Source organism: Salvia hispanica, chromosome 4 (assembly GCF_023119035.1).
Source record: "Salvia hispanica cultivar TCC Black 2014 chromosome 4, UniMelb_Shisp_WGS_1.0, whole genome shotgun sequence".
In the NCBI taxonomy this organism is placed as follows: Eukaryota; Viridiplantae; Streptophyta; class Magnoliopsida; order Lamiales; family Lamiaceae; genus Salvia; species Salvia hispanica.
The window spans coordinates 19667006-19690132 of record NC_062968.1 but is presented as its reverse complement, the minus strand read 5'-3'; the positions used below and the strand labels follow the sequence as shown (position 1 = coordinate 19690132).

The 23127-nt window shown below is 33.9% G+C and overlaps 2 protein-coding genes across 2 annotated transcripts; both read left to right on the top strand.

The window, feature by feature from the left end:
* The first annotated feature begins 3502 nt into the window (after nucleotides 1–3502).
* Nucleotides 3503–4286, top strand: LOC125185494. The gene is made up of 2 exons (XM_048082022.1): nucleotides 3503–3684; nucleotides 3898–4286. Exons 1-2 carry the CDS (start codon nucleotides 3531–3533, stop codon nucleotides 4062–4064), a joined length of 321 nt encoding a protein of 106 aa, XP_047937979.1. The 5' UTR covers nucleotides 3503–3530; the 3' UTR covers nucleotides 4065–4286.
* Nucleotides 4287–11964: 7678 nt separating this feature from the next.
* Nucleotides 11965–12510, top strand: LOC125220584. The gene has a single exon (XM_048122740.1). It carries the CDS (start codon nucleotides 11965–11967, stop codon nucleotides 12508–12510), a length of 546 nt encoding a protein of 181 aa, XP_047978697.1.
* Nucleotides 12511–23127: the final 10617 nt, after the last annotated feature.

Sequence of the window (23127 nt, the reverse complement as noted above, 5' to 3'; positions counted from 1 at the left end):
AATAAAAAGAAAATGTTGACATTTTGAATGGGGTATCAATATTTCGAGACATCCATTTTAAGATGACCAATTTCTTAAATTCCACAAAATTTTTGGTGGAATACTTGTTGATTATAGTAAGTTAGAGAGAAAATATTTTAGTGATACTTTATCCGTTCCATAAAAATATGAACATTTGAAATGACACATGAATTAATGCACAATTGATAAAGTAAGAGAGAAAAGAAAAAACATAGTTAAAATGGTGTAAGTGAATACTGAGACTCACATTATTATTAGTGTTTAATGCGTTATACTGATGGATTATAATGGTATAATTTGTAAATAAATTAATGTATATGAGTCGGGATAATTTTTTATAAATGAAAATGTCCATATTATTATGAGATGAATGAAAATAAAAAGTGCAAATATTTAAAGTACGATAGAAGAATGGAAGCAGGGCCAGGAATTAATGCTAGGAGGGGCAATTTTATGAAGAATTTAATCACTGTTTTTAGATAGCATATTTTTCTCTGAAATCATTTATTGTCCAATACCCGATTTAAAAATAGGGTATAAATATAATAATCCCATGCAGTTGTAGCATCAGTGTAACAACCATATACAATGTGTTTTAGCGGTTTGATTAGTTTTCAGTGTGAATCGTGATTAGTTTTCAGTGTGAATCATGATTAGTTTTTTTTAAGACCACCTCGAGTTTATCCGATCACGGATTCACAATTCACAAGCCTTTGATATCTTAACATAATAACATGCACCGTTGAACACAATTAATTCTTCTTCGACAGCTAAAAGAGTAAATTTAGGATTTTTCTTTGAAAAAAAGATAATAGCTAGTATGAGGATGCCTAACTAATTAATACCTAGTATATGGAGCTTCAAATCTTCAACTTTCATATTTCATTAAATGAAAAAAGTACTTTTATTTATACAACGTAGGATATTAGATTGAGTGACTTTTGAAATATATATTTAAACTCATATATAATTAAATATTAGTATAATGGGGTGCTTTATATTGACATTAAATTGTCTATGCATAAAATCAACTCTATATTGAAATATCAATAAAATTATGTGTTGACATTTTTAATACACTACGTTTATGAGTTAGCAGAGTTAGCAACTTAAAAAAGTTAGCAATTGATCACACCCACTTAATATAATTATATTAATAATACAACATTGAGTAAAAATGATTATTGTTAAATCTTGAGCTGCAGAATGATTTAATGTATATTGACATATTAAAATAAAATGTAAACATATTTAAACAATTTTAAACCATATTTTAGAATTTTAAATTTTTCTTACCGTAAACTAGAATTTTTCAATTTATTATTATTATTATTATTATTATTATTATTATTATTATAAAAAAATTAATGTAAACCACCATCGTCAGCAGCCCGTAGTTATTTCAGTTTTGAATAAATTTCTAATGAGTGGGCCTAATAAGTCAATTATTTCTTCTCTTTCTTATTTTACCAAATTCCTATTGAAATATCTATAATAATGGAGAGAATATTACGTAGAGTATAATTTGAAGAACTTATTTTTCCTTATTTTTGTAGTTATCCATTTATCAAATCATTATTGGAGTGTTGAATCAAGTTCTAAATAAAGTGGAAGGATATGCAAAAGTTACATATATGCCTAACCATCGGGTCCCAGACCAGCCAGGGCGGATCTACTAAGCCCATACGAGGGGCATTTGCCCCACCTCAAATTTTCTAAAGTGAACTATAAAAATGGTCCTTGGACTATGGGTTTATCTCACCCATAGTCTCTGGATTTTAAAAATATCGCCAGTAGTCCCTGGACTAAGGATTTATCTCGAAATTGGTCCTTTTGGATTTTTTTTGGTACGAAAATGCCCTTTTGAGGGGTTTTGGGGGGTTTGGGCAATTTGGTCTTTTTACACTTTAACGTTTTAAATATGATATTATTTCAGTTATGTACTAAATTTGATATTATTTCAAAATTATCATTCTTCTTCCCTTTTGTCATCCTTCACTTTGTTTCTTTATTTCAATATAGATTTAATTTTACAAAATTTTAAATTTTAATTTTTAAATATCAATAAATTTTTTTAATTACAAAAAATATTAAATAAAAAAAATTAATAGTCATAATCAATATTTGGAAGTGTATAATATTTAATCAATATGACAACGACCTAGTTTTAATCAATATTTAATAGCTTTAATCATAAATATATCATATAACACGATTTATTTTGAAATAAATATGCATCTAATGTAAGACTAATATAATTTTTGTTTATTAATTTGAAAACAATCAAAATTTACTAGTAATTTTCAACAAAAATGCTCCTATATAAAATTTATAGTACGATAAAATTTTTAGTCAACTTCATAATATTCAATCACAAGCAATTATAACAACCGAACGAAGGCTAAATAGAATAGCTCTTATTTTTCCATCATGATTAATATTATTTGTGTGTACTTCAATTCAGCTGAATATTATATTAAATAACAAAAATTAATTGTTTCAATCAATATTCATAGTGTCCATGAATTAATAGTTTAATTAAAAATTTTATTGATATTTAAAAATCAAAATATATAATTTAATTTTATAAAATTAAATATAATATTGAAATAAAAAAATAAAGTGAAGGATGACAAAATGGAAGAAGAATGATAATTTTGAAATAATATCAAATTTAGTACATAACTGAAATAATATCAGATTTAAAATGTTAAGAGTGTAAAAAGACCAAATTGCCCAAAACCCTCAAAACCCCCCAAAAGGGCATTTTCGTACCAAAAAAAGCCAAAAGGACCAATTTCGAGATAAACCCTTAGTCCAGGGACTACTGGCGATATTTTTAAAGTCCAGGGACTATGGGCGAGATAAACCCATAGTCCAGGGACCATTTTTGTAGTTCAAATTTTCTACTCCGTATATATATTGCTGATTATAAAATTTATTTCTTTTATTTTTTTCACTAAATGCCCCTCGCTCAAATTCTTAAATTTTCTTCATAGGTAAATTTGCCCCCTTCCCTACAAAATCCTGGTTCCGCCCTTGAGACCAGCCTCCTCAAGCTAAGTTCATCAAATTAAGTTGGAATTTTATCAAGTAATAAAATTAGGTCTTCAACCTTCTAAATTTAGTAGACAATTTAGGTCAATCAACAGGTTTCGGGCTGCATTAACATCCTTAAATATACATTTGGTGATATAAAATTAAAATCGTGTTGCAATTGAAATTCTGTAGAGTTAAATTTGAAGTTATAATATTCTACTAGTACAATTTTACTAAATATTTGAAATGCTTATATGTTTTTATGTGAGGTAGCTAGTACTATAAATAAGCCTAACTAATTAATTAAGACTTTGGCTTGGCTAGTATATAGAGCTTCATATGGAGTACATATTTACATTAATACCCCATAGAGTTGAAATCATATCATTGAAATCTCCTATAAATACCCATAACAAGTGCATGCATCTATCAAGTAGAGGAGTAGTATAATTTATACATCAATACAATAGATGTACAAAATGAAGACGATGATGGGGTTGAGCATTTTGTGCATGTTAATGTTGGTGGTGATGAGTGATGCTACTAGCCGTCATTTACTTGGCCTTGGCGCTTCAGTTGATGTCGATGCCCCAATCGTCCTAAAACTTGTCCCCGATGCCATAGGTGGTGCCGGAGCTCTTCTTCCTTTCATCATTCCATCACCCATATAATTATCTATATATAAACATTCGTGTATACTAATCATGCATTTTGCTTTATGTGATATGCTCATTCATGCTTATGGTATCACCATATTCATTTGTTTTTCTTAAACTGGTTGACATAGCATGTCATAATGTCACCTTTATATATCTTGACTAGTGAATTTTTTCTCAGCTAGCACAACACTTCTTGATATCGGATTTGTCTTAAATCTTTTCGAAGGTGGTGTCAGAGGTACTCCCGGAGGTCTGCCCACGGATGTTATCATAACCAATGTTGGAGGTCTCGGGCCTGGTGGTGGCCCAAACATCCCTGCACCAGCACCACTTCCACCAGTTTGAAAATAAATTACCCAATCCAATATCATTCCATCAACCTTTATATATGATATCATGATATATATAATCAAGCATTTTGCTTCCTTTAATAAAGTCATATCATCTAATACTATCGCACAATCTTATACTCTGTATTAGTGTATGATTTTGTGTCACGTTATCATTCAGACTTATTGTATCACCATATTTTATCTTTCTTAATTATTATTATCATTTCGATATTAAGATCAAATCATAATTAAAATACTCCACTTTCTTATTGTATAAATATTTTGAGTCATCCAATTTAATATGCCCACTTTTTATTCTTATTGTATATTTGTATTATTATAATGAGTCATCCAATTTAAGATACCCACTTTCTTAAATTCCACATAATTTTAGGGGGAGTACAAGTTGAGTATAGTAAAATAGAGAGAGAAATGTTTTTAAATATTTGACTGATATGATAAAGGGTAGAAGTAGGGGGGAGCCAGAAATTAATGTCAAGTGAAGTAAAATTATATTATAAATAAATTAGAAATATTCAGAAGGGACCTTTAAAGAAGAATTTAAAAATAAATTTGTAACTTTGAAGCAAGTAGCATGGCTATGAATTTTTTAGGGGGAAATATGTCCTACCCAGGGCTCATGTGGCCCTGCCCAAGATTAAAAATTTATTTTATCGTATAGGAGTAATAAATATATAGAAAATGACTATCTTAACTAAGATAAATCGAATAAAATAAGATCAATTTGAATGAGATAAATGGAATATTATTAGAGATACAATCAAAACGACAAATGATAGGCGCGAGATGATTGTATGATAAGAAAATGTTGAAGGAGGTGTGCCTTTTTCAATCTATGTATTTCAAGTTGTTGTGGATTATTGTTATGGTTGTTTTAATAACATTAGTCAATACTAAAAATTTAAGAGAGAACTATTAATTTAGTCCATGAACTATGTAATTTTGTTAAAAGCGCATCTCATTTTTCAAAAATATCTTTTCAAATTTTTGATGTAATATTATTGGAACTTGGAAGTCACGGATCTTTAAATAAAAGAAGTAGGAGTAGTATTTTTTAAATCAAACCTTACCAAATGTATTATAGAAATAAAACTTAATGTACGAGTATATTTTTTTTAATTCCAATCAAAAGTGCAACTTTGCACTATTCCCAATTTATATTATAAACTATAAAGATATTCCCTTTTAATTTGCATGTAACCATTTTTAGGCTTAGTCATGAGCATATTATTAATCATGAATTAAGGAGCAACATCGTGAAAATGAGTAAATGACCATGACTTTTTTTTTTCTTTTTCCATGTAAATAGCCATTTTTAAATATTACTGTTGTACTCAATAAAATTTGCTGAAATATACTTAGCTCTGGTATGTTTCTCAATCAACATAAGAAATATATATATTCCATAAAGAATTAAATTTCGAAATTGTTTTAATTAAAAGAGTGTGGCTATAATTTATTATTATACAATTATTCGTTTAAGATTAAGTTATGATATTTAATCTCAAAATTATCAAACGTAATACTCCCTGTTAAGGATGAAGTTCCTTAATTCGGATAATTCGCGTCGAACGTCGCGGGAGCTATTGCCCGACGATCACTCTGGTGTCAAATTTAGGGATAAAAGGCAGTCGCTGGAGTTTTGCCGGTCGATCAAACCAAGAACGATATGATAAAAGTTGATAAAAGTGTAAAGATAAAATAAAAGGATAATTGATATTTGTGAATGCAACAGAAGAATTCAATATTTCCTATCTATAACACTATTCTGACTTAGGGAACAAGAAATAACGATACTAAGAATATATGGAAAGATATGCTAAATATACTAAACTAAATAATAGAGATGTGATATTTGTAGAGATATTCTCGTATCAACTCCCCCACGGTTAAAATCCACCTTGTCCTCAAGGTGGGAACATGAAGAAGCAAAGAAGTGAGTCCCTGATAACATAAGATTGACGAGATCTATCTCCTCCTGGATCAAACGCACACCGAACAGCAGAGCGGCTCCCTTCATTATCACCATAAAAAATCACCAAGGCAGGCTCGTGATAATTCAACGCTAAATTGGGGATCTTGTCAACACGACCACAAATGCTCAAACAACGCGAGTCCATCCGAGGAGGGATCAACCATGCATCTGTGTCGAGCAATGCTAAACGATAATTCATACCCGCAACATTACAGATACGCAAATTCACATAGAAACCATTTGTGTCCTCTTTTATCAAAGAAGAGTTCATCATCTTCCACAATTTCAAAATATCCAACTTATCATGCACCTTTCCTTGAAGCCAAACCTTGAAATCACTTTCAATCGGCAAGAAAATAGGCAGCGGCGGAGGTGTTGGCTGAATCTTTGAGACTACTGTAGAAGTAGAAGCTATGCATCCTTAATTTCTTCGTGCAACATATACTCCTGAGGTTTTGCTACGCTAGTAGCTGAAATTTCGGAAAGCCTCATTCTCAAATCACAAAAGGAACGGGCAGATGCCTCAACATCATCATATGAATCTAAAGAAGAACTCGAGCAGTCAAAAATTTTGGCATCGTCACATGAGTATTCAATCTGTGCATCTAAAATCGATGAATCAGACCCCTCTCCTTCGTGCACCTTCATTCGAGGTCCATACACAGAACTAAAATTCCCTTGTTCCCTATCAAACCTCCCAAATAAATTCAACCCCGAAAGAGAAGAATCTATCTTCCCCTTTGAGATAGCGACATCCGCAGTGGGAAGCGGTGCTGCTGAACGACCGTGACTCGGCGGAGACCAGCCAGACAGCGAGTGTTACGGAGGTGGCGGTGGCCAGCCGAGTGGGGGCTTGCTGGTGCAGCTGCTGTCCATCAGGCTGGTAGTTTTGGTGGGGTAGGCTTGCAGCGGCAGCTGCTGTTGGTGGCTGCCGGTAGGATTGGGGACGTTGCTGGAGGTAGGGTATTGGAAGCTGGGGGTAGTTGTGACACTGTGCCATGGAGCAGCCGTAGTTTGACGCGGCGGGTTGTCGCGATGCTTGGAGTTCAGCAACCCGGAGATCAGCCGCATCCAACCTCTCGTTTATTCTGATGCAGAAAGCCATTATCCGGTCGCACAGGGTAATGATATCCTCGTTGGTATGAGCCATGAGTTGTGAAGATGAAAACACCAATTGTTAAGGATGAAGTTCCTTAACTTGGATAATTCGCGTCGAACGTCGATGGAGCTATTGCCCGACGATCACTCCGACGTCAAATTTAGGTATAAAAGGCAGTCGCCGGAGCTTTGCTGGTCGATCAAACCAAGAACGATATGATAAAAGTGTAAAGATAAAATAAAAGGATAATTGATATTTCTGAATGCAACAGAAGAATACAATATCTCCTATTTATAACACTATTCTGACTTAGGGAACAAGAAATAAAGATACTAAGAATATATGGAAAGATATGCTAAATAATACTCCCTCCGTCCCAGAGAAGTTGACACACTTTCCTTTTTAGTTTGTCCCACAAAAGATGTCACATTTCCCTTTTTGGAAAAAGTTCTCTCTCACATGAATATAAAAATTATATTTTCTCTCTCCATTTAACACACAAAACAAAACCTCCTAAAATCCCGTGCCATTTTCAAAGTATGCCAACTTCTCTGGGACGGAGGGAGTACTAAAGTAGAGAGAAAATAAAGTAAGAGAGAGAATAATATAGAAGAGAGTCGTATATAAATTATCATCTTACTTACTTTATTTTATCTCTACTCTAATTATTTATTATTTTTGCAAAACAATGTCCGATTTGGAGCGTCTCGCTTGTAGTGGGATGGAGGGAGTATATATATTTATTTATGATATATTCTTCACGCCTCATAAAACTTTGATTCCAGAAGTGTTAAGACCCAACAAATTTCGAAAAAAGGGTCTCAATTCGCAGGTCTTTCGAAATTTGGGATTAAATTCGTTGACCTTTCGAAAATATGGGACCGTGGCATACGAATTTTTCGAAATAGGGGATTTTCGGAATGGGTAATGCGAACATACCTGGGTCTGTGCATTTCGAAGGCATCCTTCTCTTTTGTATCACATCAGACACATTCTCCCCGATCACAATTTTCCCGTCTGGCTTGGTCTTCCCTGCTATGAATTCCTTGATGAATTTGCTAAGGCAGGCATCTTCAGGGCTTGCAAGAAGGGCAGGTTGATTTTCAACTTGCTAAAAATCTCCATGAGGTCCTCTGTATCATCCTTCTTTTTCTTTGCTTCCCCTCGGTATGGAAACGGCTTTGCCCGCTTCACCGCATTTGTGGAACTCCCAGCTGGGGTTTCTCCAGCTTCCCTGCTTCCTTCCTTACTTACTAACTCTGACTCTGGATCTAAGAAAAATGGATCAGCTGTTCGAGGTAACGATCCCTCTAAATCTCCCTTTTGGAGGTTATCCTGAACAGGAACTTCTCTGGGTCTAGGGCTATCCCCTTGAAACACTTGATTCTCCTTCCCCTTACTTGCTTGCGCGGGTACTTCTTCGTCGATCTCCAGCGTCGGTCCTTCATAGCCCCTCCCGGATCTCAAGGTGATGTGACTAATGTTTGCTCGGTCGGGTGGCTTGACCGTGGCAGGAAGTTTCCCTTCATTTCCCCGCATCTCATTTAAAGAAACAGCGATCTGGGACAGCTGTTTCGCCATCATGTCCATGGCTTCTTTGTCTTCCGACTAAGCGTCTTGCAATTTGTGCACCACGTCGTTGTTGGAATGCAAGTTATTCTGCATGAACTGTTGTGAAATCACTAGGCCGTGGACCATGTCATCCAAACTCCTCTGTGGCCTGGAGTTGAATTGATTAGAATTTGATCCTTGACCTTGGTTCTGTCCTTGGGTTTGCCGATAGTTCCCCTGATTTCCTTTGTGGTTATTGTACTGGTTGCTAAACCCTTGATTCCCTTGGTGATTTGGTTGGGAACTCTGATAGTTCCTTTGGTTATTCCTCTGGTGAGGTGATACATAGGAGCTCCCTGGATTGTTCTGATTCCTGCTTCCCCAATTAGTATGGTCCTGATTCATGTACCCTAGTTGCAGTTGCCCCTCTTGATTTCTCCCTGACCAGTTGGACTGCCTCTCTGGAGGGTGTGCATAATTTGTGAGCTGCAGTGGGGGCGGCTGACTATGATCATTGTCAGTCCATCTAAAATTGGGGTGAGTCCTCCATGGGGCCTCCTTTTGTCTTCCTTGGTTCCAACTTCCATCCGGATTCCAACTTCCCATTGAATTTGTCTGGGCTTGGCACTCCCCTTCACAAGGTTGACCGTAATAAGGTTGAAGTTGCCTTTCCTCTGGAACAGGGGGTTTCTCATTTTCCGATAGAGCATGAGGGTTGTACTTCTCAATTGCATTCAACAGTGCTTTCTCTAATTTATCTATCCTGTCCTCCACTTTCTTGTCATCCTGTTCTGTTACTGCATTGGCCGATCCCCTTCTCAAAATGCTCTGTGGGTTATCATAGGCCTTCTTCGCCTCGATCAATCTTCCCAAAGTTTCTCTGGCTTCACTTGCTTTATTCTTGGTAAAATTTCCCCCGCTCGAGTAATTCATCAAGTCCTTTGATTCAAGGTTTGCACCTTCGTAAAACAGATAGTAAGTCGCTGCCTCAATCATCCTATGGTTCGGACAAGCATCCAACAGTCCCTTGAACCGGGACCAATAAGAGCTCAGAGACTCATCATATTCTTGCTTGCACTCCTGGATCTCCTTCTTCAAGGCGTTCGTCTTGTTGGACGGAAAAAAAATAATCCAAGAACTCCAGTTTGAAGTCCTTCCATGTGTTGATCGAGTCTGGTGGGAGCCTCAAGCAACCAAGTATTAGCCTCCCCTTTAAGGGCAAACGGGACCGCACGCAGAAGGTAGTCCTCCTCAGCCGCCTCGTTGGGTCGCTTTTGAATGCTGCATAGCTTACTGAACTCGTTTAGGAATTCGTAAGGACATTCGTTCCTCCGTCCAGAGAATGTGGGCAAAACCCCGAGCACGTTTGTCTTGATATCGATAGACCTCCGGCGCGGGTTTGAGACTATGGCATGGGCGGGCTCACCGTCTAGATGCGCGGTGAGTGAACCTATCTCCGGATCGGGATCCACTAAATGAGCCATATTTGGGTCTTTCTCCTCCTCAGTCTCGGAATGCTCTGTTTCTGTGGACGACTTCGGGTCCTCTTCTCCCGACGAGTTCCACTCCTTCTCACTTTCTGATTCGAACGGAAACGGGTCTACCGTCCTTAATCCTGATCTGGTAGTGACAGTGGACGTAGTCTCCTTGACTTGCCACTTGTATCGGGCGTTTCCTGACCCAGATGAACTAGCCCAACTTCCAGAATGGAAGCCCGTGTTCATAAACTGTAAAAAAAAAAACAAAATAATAGAAATTAAACTATTTACACCAAATCCTCAAACGCAATAATAATTAACGCCATCCATCCCCGGCAACGGCGCCATTTGAAGCTACTTTGGGTTTAGACTGTGTGCACAGTAAGGAATATCAAGCTTCCTAGATCCAGCGAATCCACTAGATCACAGGGTCTAGGAACTCATGGATCGTCGAAAGATCTCGGTCGTCGGACACACATAATACCTCTTCAAAACCCTCAACCACGTATACTAAAATTAGCACAGGGAAGTAGGGATCGATCCCACAGAGATGAATGCGTAATAAACAGGTTCAAGGACTCGGGAACTATTTTGGGTTGGCTGCTGCCACGCAATTTGGGTTGAGGAAATTAAACTAGACTTGGTGTTGAAATCTGCTATGCTAACAACTAGATCTAGACAAACAGGAAAATTGCATCTTACTGGAACAGCGGGACAATCACTAGATCTAAGAAACTATTTCCTAAATTGCCTAGACCTGGGAAAACAACTGACGGTGGGGACCATTTACTGAAAAGGTAAAATACGGATGAAAAGCTGAAAAACAACGAACTAAATTACTAACTAATAGCGACATCATCTTCTCCAACAATTGGCATAAAACATCCAGTAAAAACAGAGATAGGACGTAAATCGAAACAAGCTGACTGGATTTAAAGCAATAAAATCGAAGAACAATTTAACCCAAGCAGATCTGCGACTACTAGACGAAGTAAAATGAAAAGAGAGCAGAAAATTCATAATCCATGCACAACTCGGTTTCCCCTGTTCAGATCCACACTTCGGATGCTAAATCCACTCCGGATCCAAGCATCCGAAACATACTCCGTCCAAATTTATGTCCGTAGCTACAGATTCGCCGATCAACCACCGATCAACAACAACAACACAGATCCACAACCTATTTCCCAGATCAAGCACAGAAACATCTAAAACAGAGAATAACATTCAACTTCTGAAATTAAACCTTGAAAGCATAAAATCAACGTAAATCAACACAAAATAAACACCATCATAACATAAACTAAATGCATAGATAATCGGTAAGTAGCCAGCAACCAATCGACTTCGGAAACGTTGAAGTTCGACGGAATAAGAGTGCAAAAACTGAATGTAAACTGATTGTATCTTCGCCCTCCGTGAGGACGGTGCTACCACTAACTTTCTCCGAAGATGAAACCCCTAACTACCCCAGAACTCCCATTTTTCCCAAGTGTGTGTAAGTGTGTGAGCTGAGAGCAAAATCATGTATATATCGTGTGCTGCATGCTCCTCTATATATAGGCGTGGAAGTGGGTCCAGCAGGGTGTGAATAGTCTTCGTTACCCTCAGCTTTTGACTCCCTTCGTCCAGCCATTTTTCTCTTCAACTCTGCTCACTTTCCTTCGCTTTCCTTCGCTAGTCCATTGCCTCCAGCTCTTCCTGGATCTAGCGATTTCCTTCACACACCTGGCTTAAAAACTGCGTTAGACCCAGTAAAATAAAGTGATTTTCACCACATAACCGATGCATGAAATTAGCCTTATCAGACACCAAGGCAGCATACGAGTGGTTTCGACCAAGGAAGGATAGGAGGTTCTGGGCGAAGTACATCTGGAAGGATTTTATCCCTCCTAAATACTCCTTCATCTGTTGGCTGGCCATCAGAGGACGTCTTACTACACGAGACCGAATAACATGGGAGGAAATTGATGCATCGTGTGGACTTTGTTCCAGGGAGGACGAGAATGTAGACCACTTGTTTTTTAGGTGCCGAGAAACCTGGAAGGTGTGGGATAATGTTCGCGACTGGATTGGCCTACGCAGACGCCCCACAACAATTAAGAGCGCCATCAAATGGCTTGTGCGGGACAGGCGGCCTTCTCGAATAGTACATGTGGCGGAAAGGATTGCGTTAATCGCTACGGTGTACTACATATGGCTTGCCAGAAATGCTGCTATCATGGACGGAAAGAGATATGATAATGTGTGGATCGTGTTCCAGATAAAGATAGTTGTCTATAGTATACTCTATGCTAAATTCCCACAGGAACAAGTTATGCAACAATGTGCCTGACCATCGATGACTACGACCCTAGCCTTGGTCAATTTTATAGCCGCCCTCTAGGGCATTTTAGTTTGATCCCCATGGTATTTTCTTGGGTACTCTTTTTCCTTTCGGGATATTTTTTCCCGATTAGGATTTTTGGTCTTGAAAGGTTTTAACGAGGCCCGTTCATTTATAGATAGTACCATGGCTGTTACTTTTATAGATTGGATCTTGGGCTTGTTTGCCCGCCAGTTTGCTAGTTTTGAGACACCGAGCCTGTTTGGTTGTCTTCTTTACTTGGGTATGCCCAAGGAGTGTTCATGTAAAAACTCTTTTTCGTGAAATTCATTTGATTTAATGATAAAAAAAAAATTGAAGAATTTAATCACTATTTTTAGATACCAAATTTTTCTCTGAAATCATTTAATGTCCAATACCCGATTTGAAAATTGGGTATAAATATAATAATCACATGCATTTGTTTCATCAGTGTAACAAACATATACTTGTGTGTTTCAGCGTTTCGATGAGTTTTCAGTGTGAATTGTATTTTATTCGTGAATATTCCCTACAAATCGTGATTAGTGTAAGACCACCTCGAGTTTATCCGATCAATGATTCACAACCTTGCACCGTTAAACACAATTAATTCTCCTTCGACAACTAAAATAGTAAATTTAGGATTTTTTTGTGGAAAAAAGATGATAGCTAGTATGAGGATGCCTAGTATATGGAGCTTCAAATCTTCAACCTTCAAATTTCATTAAATGAGAAAAGTACTCTTATTTATACAACGTAAGACATTAGATTGAGTGAATTCTGAAATATATATTTAAACTCAGATATAATTAAATATTAATATAATTATATTAATAATACAACATTGAGTAAAAATGATATTGATAAGCTGAATGTATAAGAATAACTTATAATGTATATTGACATATTAAAATTAAATATAAACATATTTAAACAATTTTAATCATATTTTAGAATTTAGAATATTTCTTACGTACCATAAACTGAATTTTTCAATTTATTTATCTATTATTATTATATAATGATTATTAAATTAATGTAAATCACCATAGTCAGCAACCAATAGTTATTATAGTTTTGAATAAATTTCTATCTCTAATGAGGAAGGCTCTTTCTTCACTCCATAATGGGTCAATTATTTCTTCTCATTCTTATTTTACCAAATTCCCATAAAAATATGTAATATTTGAGAGAAAATATTAAATACGGAAGGATAATTTGAAGAACTTATTTTTTCTTGTTTTTGTAGTTATCCATTTATCAAATCATTGTTCAAGGGTTGAACCAAGTTATAAATAAAGTAAAAGGATATGCAATAATTGCATATATGGGCTAATCATCGGGTCCCAGACCAACCTCCTCAAGTTCAACAAATTAAGTTGGAATTTTATCGAGTTATAAAATTAGGTCTTCAATCTTCTAAATTTAGTAGACTATTTGGGTCAATCAACAAGCTTCGAGCTGCACTAACATCCTTAAATATACATTTGGTGACATAAAATTAAATCGTGTTGCAATTGAAATTCTGTAGAGTTAAATTCGAAGTTATAATATTCTACTATAATTTTACTAAATAATTGAAATGCTTATATTTTTTATGGGAGGAGGGAGTATAAATTTGTATTCTGGTTTCAGATTCTTTGTACATAATAAGCCTAACTAATTAATTAAGACTTTGGCTTGGCTAGTATATAGAGCTTCATATGGAGTACATATTTACATTAATACCCCATAAAGTTGAAATTATATCATTGAAATCTCCTATAAATACCCATAAGCATGCATCTATATTCTATCAAGTAGGAGTAGTATTATTTATACATCAATACAATACATGTACAAAATGAAGACGATGATAGGATTGTGCATTTTGTGTATGTTGGTGGTGATGAGTGATGCTACTAGCCGTCATTTACTTGGCCTTGGCGCTTCAGTTGATGCCATATGTGGTGCCGGAGCTCTTCTTCCACCACTTTGAAAATAATCACCTAATTAATCCTTTCATCATATAATTATCGTCTATAAATCATGCATTTTGCTTTATGCATGTAATATGCTCATGTCATGACTAGCATATGATTTGAATGACTTTGTGCCAAGTTATCATGCATGATTATGGTATCACCATTTTTAATTTTTCTATTTTTCTTAAATTGGTTGGATAAATAAATATTGGTTGGACGTAGCATGTCACATTGATATATCTTGATTAGTGAATTTTTTCTCAGACTCGATATCGAATTTATCTTAATTTCTGTCGCAGGTGGCGTCGGAGGTACTCGTAGAGGTGTGGGCACGTTCACTATCAGAGTCAATTTTGGAGGATATAATTCAGACGATATCCCAAACCCCGCTGCACCATTTCCACGAGTTTGAAAATAATATCATTCCATCAACCTCTATATATAAATATCATGTATAACAATCAAGCATTTTGCTTCCTTTAATAAAGTTATATCATCAAATGATATCGCACAATCTTATAGTACTACTATGCATTACTATATGATTTTGTGCCACTTTATCATTCTGGAGGCTTATTGTATCACCATATTTAATCTTTCTTATTGTTATTATTATTATTATCATTTCGATATTAAGATCAAATCATAATTAAAATACTCCACTTTCTTATTGTATTATCATTTTAATTGAATTCCACTCCCTCCGTTCCGGTTTAAGCGGACGTTTCATTTTTGGACCTTTTTGGAAAAATTATACTTCCCCGTCCCTTATAATTTGTTACCATTTTATCCGGCACGGATTTTATGAAATGTGATAGAAAGTGGGTTAAAAAAGTTAGTGACATATAAGTCATACTTATATATATTAGCTTTATAATAAAATGTGAATGAGAATGAATAAGTGAAATATGATATCCACTGCCAAAAATATTAAAAGTGAAAAAGGTGACAAATATTTAGTGATGAACAAAAATGGATATAAGTGACAAATTTTCAGGGATGGATGTAGTAGTAATAGTTAAAGTGGAGATAAAATTAAGTATGAGAGAGAATATTATAGAAGAGCCACTTTAACTATTTACTAGTATCATTTTCCCAAAACAGTCTAAAAATGAAACGTCTCGCTTAGGCTGAGACGGAGGGAGTACATAATTTTAGGTGGAGTACAGGTTGAGTATAGTAAAGCAGAGAGAAAAATGTTGTTAAATATTTTACTTATATGATAGAAGAGTGGAAGTAGGGCGGAGCCAGAAATTAATGTTAAACGGAACTAAAAATATTATAAATAAATTTAAAAATATTAGAAGGGAACAGTAAAATGAATTTAAAAATAAATTTGTAAATTTAAAGAAAAATAGCATGGTTATGAAAAAATTTTGGGGAAATTTTTCCTACCTAGGGCTCATGTGGCTCTGCCCAAGATTGGAAATTTATTGTATAGTAGAAAATGACGATCTTAATTAAGATAAATCGAAAAAAAATAAGATCAATTTGAATGAGATAAATGGAATATTATTAGAGATACAATCAAAACGACAAATGATAGGCGCGAGATTATTGTATGATAAGAAATTGTTGAAGGAGGTGTGCCTTTTTCAATCTATGTATTTCAAGTTGTCGTGGATTATTGTTATGGTTGTTTTAATAACATTAGTCAATACTAAAAATTTAAGAGAGAACTATAAATTTAGCCCATGAACTATGTAATTTTATTAAAAGCGCATCTCATTTTGCAAAAATATCTTTAGATGGATCAAATTTTTGATGTAATATCATTGGAAGTCACAGATCTTTAAATTAAGAAGTACTTATATTTTTTAAATCAAACCTTACCAAATGTATTATAGAAATAAAAATTAGTGTACGAGTACATTTTTTTAATTCCAATCAAAAGTGCAACTTTGCACTATTACCACTTTATATTATAAACTATAAAGATATTTCCTTTTAATTTGAATGTAACCATTTTTAGGCTTAATCATGAACACATTATTAATCATGAATTAAGGAGCAACATCGTAAAAATGAGTAAATGACCATGAATTTTTTGTCTTTTTCCATGTAAATAGCCATTTGTAACAAATTATCTGCAAAAACTGATAATTATCACATAATCATGAAGCTCGAAACATGCTAATTTCTTCCATCAGACAATTAAATTATTCTGCATATATCATTTTCTCTTCTTACAATACCACCTTATTAGTCTGCAGCGTTATTATCTCATTGCAAGTCTTGAATATCCAAATTCTCTTTGCAACATAGAGCAGAATTAATTCTTTTTCATCATTTCAAAGAGCAAATTTGGATTTTTATTAAAGATTCATTTCAAAACTTAATATGGAAATTTTTAGTAGAAAAAAAATGCTAGCTAGTATAGATATATATGCCTAACTAATTACTATAACCTAGGCTATTTAAAATATTTATATATGTATGTAGACATTATTTTTAAATATTTTTGGTTATTTTTGTGATCGCAAGACCTTATTGATTTTGCAGCTTTATGTGATCGCAAGCCTTGAATATCCGAATTAACTTCCCAACTTCAACTTTTATCACAATTTGTTCTCCTTTGTCAATACAAAGAGTAAATATAGAATAATTTTAGTAGAAAAAAGATGTTTAGCTAGTTCGAATTATATGCCTAACTAATTAATACCTAGCTAGACTAGCATATGGAGCTTCATTTTACAATAATACCCCACCAAAGTTGAAATTTGAACACTTAAACTCCCTATAAATAACCACATGTCAATGCATTCATCATATTATGAACAAAATAAAGAGGATGGGATTGTGCATCAACGTTGCGATTTTGTGTATGTTGGTGGTGATGTGTGATGCTACTAGCCGTCATTTAATTGGTGGCAGTGGCAGTGGCAGTGGCAGTGGCAGAGGTCTCCTCCTAACACTTCTCGGACTCGGAGGTGGTGGTGGCGGTCCTGCCGGAGGTCTCCTCCCACATCTTTTGGGGCCAGAGATTGCCGGAGCTATTCCTGTACCGCTCCCACCACTTTGAAAATAATCATCTATCATTCCATCCCCCATATAATTATCTGTATATAAATATCGTCTATAATAATTGACCATTTTGCTTTATGTAATATATATGGTCGTATCATGAAATACTAGTGGTACAATCTTATAGTCCCAAAATAGTTGAGGCATTTTTTTTAAGCACATAAACTAAGAAATTGGTGTATTAAAGGTAAATGTGGAAAAAGTAAAGTAAAAGAAAGAATAAAGTAAGAGAAAGTAAAGTATGAAAGTGGATAAAGTGTTTGACATAATGAAATTACTCAACTACCTTGGAATAACTCAAAAGGAAAGACGGGCCACGGCAGACTCTTTCAGAGCTTGTCAGCCCGACTATTTTTTTAAATTGCATAATTAATTATTTTTATTAAATGTTACTAGAAAAATTAAAAGTTGGATACACCTAGGGCTGGGGAAAAATACCGAAAAAATGATATATCGCTCGTATCGTATTGAAAAATATCGAAAAATTATCGAATTTTCGATATATCGTAATTTTCGATACGATACGATATCGTATCGAAAACTTTCGATACGATAACGATATGAATTTCCTTATATCGCGATATATCGTTTTATATCGAAAATACGATATATATCGAAAATTTTCGATATATCGATATTTTCGATATATATCGATATTATATTTTCGATATATATCGATATATATCGAAATTTTCGATATATATCGAAATTTTCGATATATATCGATATTTAACGATATATCGAATTTCGATACGATATATCGAAATATCGATACGATAACGATATGAAATTTTTTTATATCGAAAGTTCGATATATCGAAATTCGATATATCGAAACTTTCGATACGATAACGATATGAAATTCTTTCATATCGATATTTTCGATACGATACACGATACAACATTTTCGATACGATATATCGTATCGACCCACCCCTAGATACACCACGTGACGAGCTACAATTGGTAATTAAGCAGGCGACGACATGCTCAATTATTGGCAGGGAAATTACATGTATAAGAAGATACAAGAAGTACTAGAAAAATAAGTGAAAAAGTTAAAAATAAATCCTTTAAATAAAAAGTATTTATAGTATTTTCCAAATCAAACCTAACCATGTGTATTATGGAAATAAAAAATATACCAGTGTACAATTTTTAATTTCAATCAAAAGTGCCAACACTATTACCGCTACATATTAAACCTATGAAGATACGCCATTAATTTAAAAGTAACCATTTTTATGTAACAAGGAAATGACTCAACTACTTTGGGACAACCCAAAGACGAATACGACTCAACTATCTTGAAAGAGAGGGAGTATTTTATTGTAATATTAGGTATTAATCGTGAAATATCAATATCTGGTCCTTATTATGTCGTGTCAAACTATATTGTATAGTACTTCCTCCGTCCAAAGGTAGATATCATGCTTTCCATTTTAGTTAGTTCCACAAAAAATGACACGTTTCCTTTTTTGGAAAACGTTTCGTCTCATATTCACATATAAAAATATATTTTTCCTCTCCATTTAACACACAAAACAACATCTCTTAAATCTCATGCCAATATCCAAGTGTGATATCTCTATTGGGACGGGGGAGTAATTACTATATAAATGGTAGGGCCGGCAGTGTTTGATACTCCTGACACGAATACGCACAAAGTTCATGAGTTGGAACCTGACAAGAATCCGACAATTTTGAGTTGAGTTAGAGTTTAATTTTATTGAATTGGGTTGATAACAACCCAATCCTTATAATTTGAAATCCTAAATGGACACATGCGATTGTATTTTATTCATGAATATGCCCTAGTTCTACAAATTGTGATTAGATAGTTTATCTTATCGCAAATTCACAAGCCTTCGTTATTTTATCATCCTATCAACGTTGAGTCATTATTCATTCTCCTTCGGCAACTAATTAAAGAGTAAAATTTGGAAATTTTGTGGAAAAAGATGATAGCTAGTATGGGGATGCCTAACTAATTAAGACCTAGTATATGAAGCTTCAAGTCTTCATCCTCATGTTTCATTAAATGAAAAAAGTACTCATATTTATACAACCTTCATACTTCATTAGATGAAAAAAGTATACATATTTTCACAACTCAGGGCATTTGATTGACAGAATTTGAAATATATATATTCAAACTAAAACATAATTAATTATTATTAATATAAAGTTTTTAAAAATATAACATCAAATAAAAATATTAATGATAAATCTTGAGTTGTTGAATGATTTAATGTATAAGAATAACATCTTATATTATATAGTTATAAAAATAAATTTAATGTAAACTACCATTGTCTGCAACCAATAATTTATTTGTTTTTTTTCATTTTAGACCCTCCATAGAAATTAGTCACCTTCTATTTTGGATAAATTTCTACCTCTAATGAGTAAGTCTTGTTCTCTACTACAAAAATATATGATTCAAACTTTTTTTTTTATCACTTTCTTATTTTATGAAATTTGCATTAAAGTATATGTCATACTGTAGAGAGTAATTGAAGAACTTATTTTATCTTATTTTTTCAGCTATAATCAAGTTTTAAATAAAGCTGAAGCATATGCCATTGGGTCCCAGGCAACCTCCTCGGATTCGGCTAATAGAGTTGGAATTTTATCGAGTAGAAAATTATGTCTTCAACCCTCTAAATTTAGTATTTTATTCAGGTTAATCCATAGTGTATTATGTAAGAATCACCATAGCTTCATAACACTGGCGGACGCAGTAAGGGAGGGGGAGGGGCTTAGCCCCTACCCAAATTTATTTTTTCCTTTTTTTCTTATCTACAATTTTTTCAAAATTTTGAAAAATCATCAGCCCTCACCAAATTAATGATGTGGAAGATTAAATCGATGGAAACTACATGATAAAAAGGGCTGAAACTTAAATTTCTTAAGTTACAGAGAAATGGTTTCCTGTGTCTTGAAGAAGAAGAAGATATGTTTGAGTTCTTTTCTTGGAAAATGTACAAGACTCTGACATAAAATACGCATACTTATATTGAGTAGTTTTAAAATTATTTAAAATTAAAACTGACTAATTTTATTTTCTAGTACTCCAATAGCACCTTTTTGTTATTGATTTTTATTGTTAGTTTCAATTTTCTAGTTCTTCCTATCTGTTTATTTTTAATTTAATTATACAAAAAATAAATAGTTTTTCTGTTATATTTTATGAAATATTGAGAATAAGAAAATGAATTTATAATTTTATTTTTAGTTCAATCATGCAAAAAGTTACTCCCTCCATCCCAATCTAGGAGTCTCAATTTACCATTTTTAGGTGTCCTACTTAAGGAGTCCTGATTAAAATATTACATAAATGATAATAGGCCTAACATTTCACTAACATTTTTCTATTCGCATTTTATTATAAAACTAATATATAAAAATAAGATCCACATTCCACTATCTTTTTTCACCAACTTTTTTTTATATTTCTTAAAACATGTGCCGAACTCAAATGTGTTGATTTTTACTAAAAAAAATGACTTCACTACTATAGAATGTACAAAAATTTTATAGTGGAACGAAGGGAGTATAGTGGAGCTCCTACTAGCAAAATTTTCTGCGCCCGCCACTACTTCAGAAATTATTTGGAATTTTTTGGAACTTGGATTTTCTTGAAGAGTCCTTTCAAAAAATATAGAATTTGGAATTTTTTGAAGAGTCATTTCAAATGCTAAATATAGAATTATTTTAGTAGAAAAAAGATGTTAGCTAGTACGAGTATGCCAAACTATAGTATGCCAAACTATTTAAGACAAACATTAATATATGGAACTTCATATTACATTAATTAATCCCCCATAGAAGTTGTAGTTTTAATACTGAAATCTCCCTATAAATACTCATAACAAGTGCATGCATATATCCTACATCATCAATACATGTACAAAACGAAGAGGATTGGATTGTGCATCAACGTTGCGATTTTGTGTATGTTTGTGGTGATGAGTGATGCTACTAGCCGTCATTTAACTGACCTTGGTTTGCTTCCAAATGTTCTCTCCCCTGTCGTTGGTGGTGGTCTCGGAGGTCTCCCCAGTGTCGTTGGTGGTGTTGGAAATCTCGCAGAACTCCCCCCTGTCCTTGGTGGTAGCCTTATTGGAGGTCAAAATAAATAAACTAATCCGATCATCCTTCCATCATCCGTATATTTATCTACATATAAGTATCGTGTGAAATAATCAAGCATTTTGCTTTGTGTAATATGGTGATATCATGAATAATATTGGTACCGTACAATATGGAGTATATATATTATGATTTGAATAACTTTGTGCCGTACAATATGGAGTACATATAAGTATCGTGTGACATAATATTATGATTTGAATAACTTTGTGCCGTACAATATGGAGTACATATAAGTATCGTGTGACATAATATTGGTACCGTACAATCAGTGGCGGAGCCAGAACTTTAATAGTGAGGGCCCAAATTACCATTAAATTTTTTGTGTGACTCAATGCTAAAGATGCGGAAACAGCTCAGACGTGAACAATATAAAAAGCCACGGGTAAAAAAATAAATGATGAGAAAATTAATTAGAGAATAGATTTTTTAAAAGCATAACATCGATTTTACTAATACTCTACGATATATTTACATAGTATTTATTAGATCAAAGAGTTATTTTCAATTTTAGATTTTTTATAATAAAGAACATCATATTAAAATTGATTTTATTTCTATACTTATATTATTAAATCATTATTTATCATTATAAATTAAGATTATTTTTAGAAAATTACTAGTGAAAACAATCCATAAAAGTTAATAATATGAGAATCCATAAAATATAAATGAATTATGAATATGAGAAAACCAATAAAAATTACTAATTTGAGAAAATAAAGAAAACCCAGAAATGAACTGCAAGCATAGCTTTAAAATCAATTTTATTATGGAGTAGTATGATACTAAGAGCATATTTTTACATTTGAAGAGCTAAATAATTCTTTAAACGTAAGTTGAATTATTTACGCAAAACAAATTATATTTTTATAAATCTAATCAAACAAAAAAAAATAATATGCTCACTCAAGGTTTCAAACTCAGCACCTTGTAGAAAGAAGACTAGAATTCAGTGCAACTGAGCTAAGTCTACACATACTTAATTCTTCATACATATATTATATATACTAAATACATAATTGGGTGAGGGGCCCAAGGGTCCCCCTGGCCCCACCGTGGCTCCGCCCCTGCGTACAATATTGGAACCGCGGCCAATTTAAGATATCCACTTTCTTATTTTCCCCAGATTTTAAATGTAGCACTTGTTTAAAAATATACTCCCTCCGTCCCAAGGAAGATGACCCCTTTCTTGGGCGGCACGCGATTTTATGCAAATTTATTTTGTGAGTTGAGAGGAGAGAGTAAAGTAAGAGAGAGTGGATAAAGTAGAGATAAATGTGTTTCCATTTTAAGTAATGGGTCATCTTAGCTGGGACAAACTAAAAAGGAAAGTGGGTCATCTTCAATGGGACGGAGGAAGTAGTAAAGTAGAGAGGAAAATATTGTTAAATATTTTAGTAATACGAGAAAAGATAGGAAGTTTATTCATAGAAAGTGATAGAAATCCATGGGTTCCATC

Excerpts from the sequence above, each read along its gene's own strand:
- LOC125220584 (XM_048122740.1), top strand. The coding sequence starts at position 11,965 with ATGAAATTAGCCTTATCAGACACCAAGGCAGCATACGAGTGGTTTCGA.
- LOC125185494 (XM_048082022.1), top strand. The coding sequence starts at position 3,531 with ATGTACAAAATGAAGACGATGATGGGGTTGAGCATTTTGTGCATGTTA. Across the intron at positions 3,685-3,897 it reads ACTTGTCCCCGATGCCATAG|CTAGCACAACACTTCTTGAT; the intron begins GTGGTGCCGGAG and ends ATTTTTTCTCAG.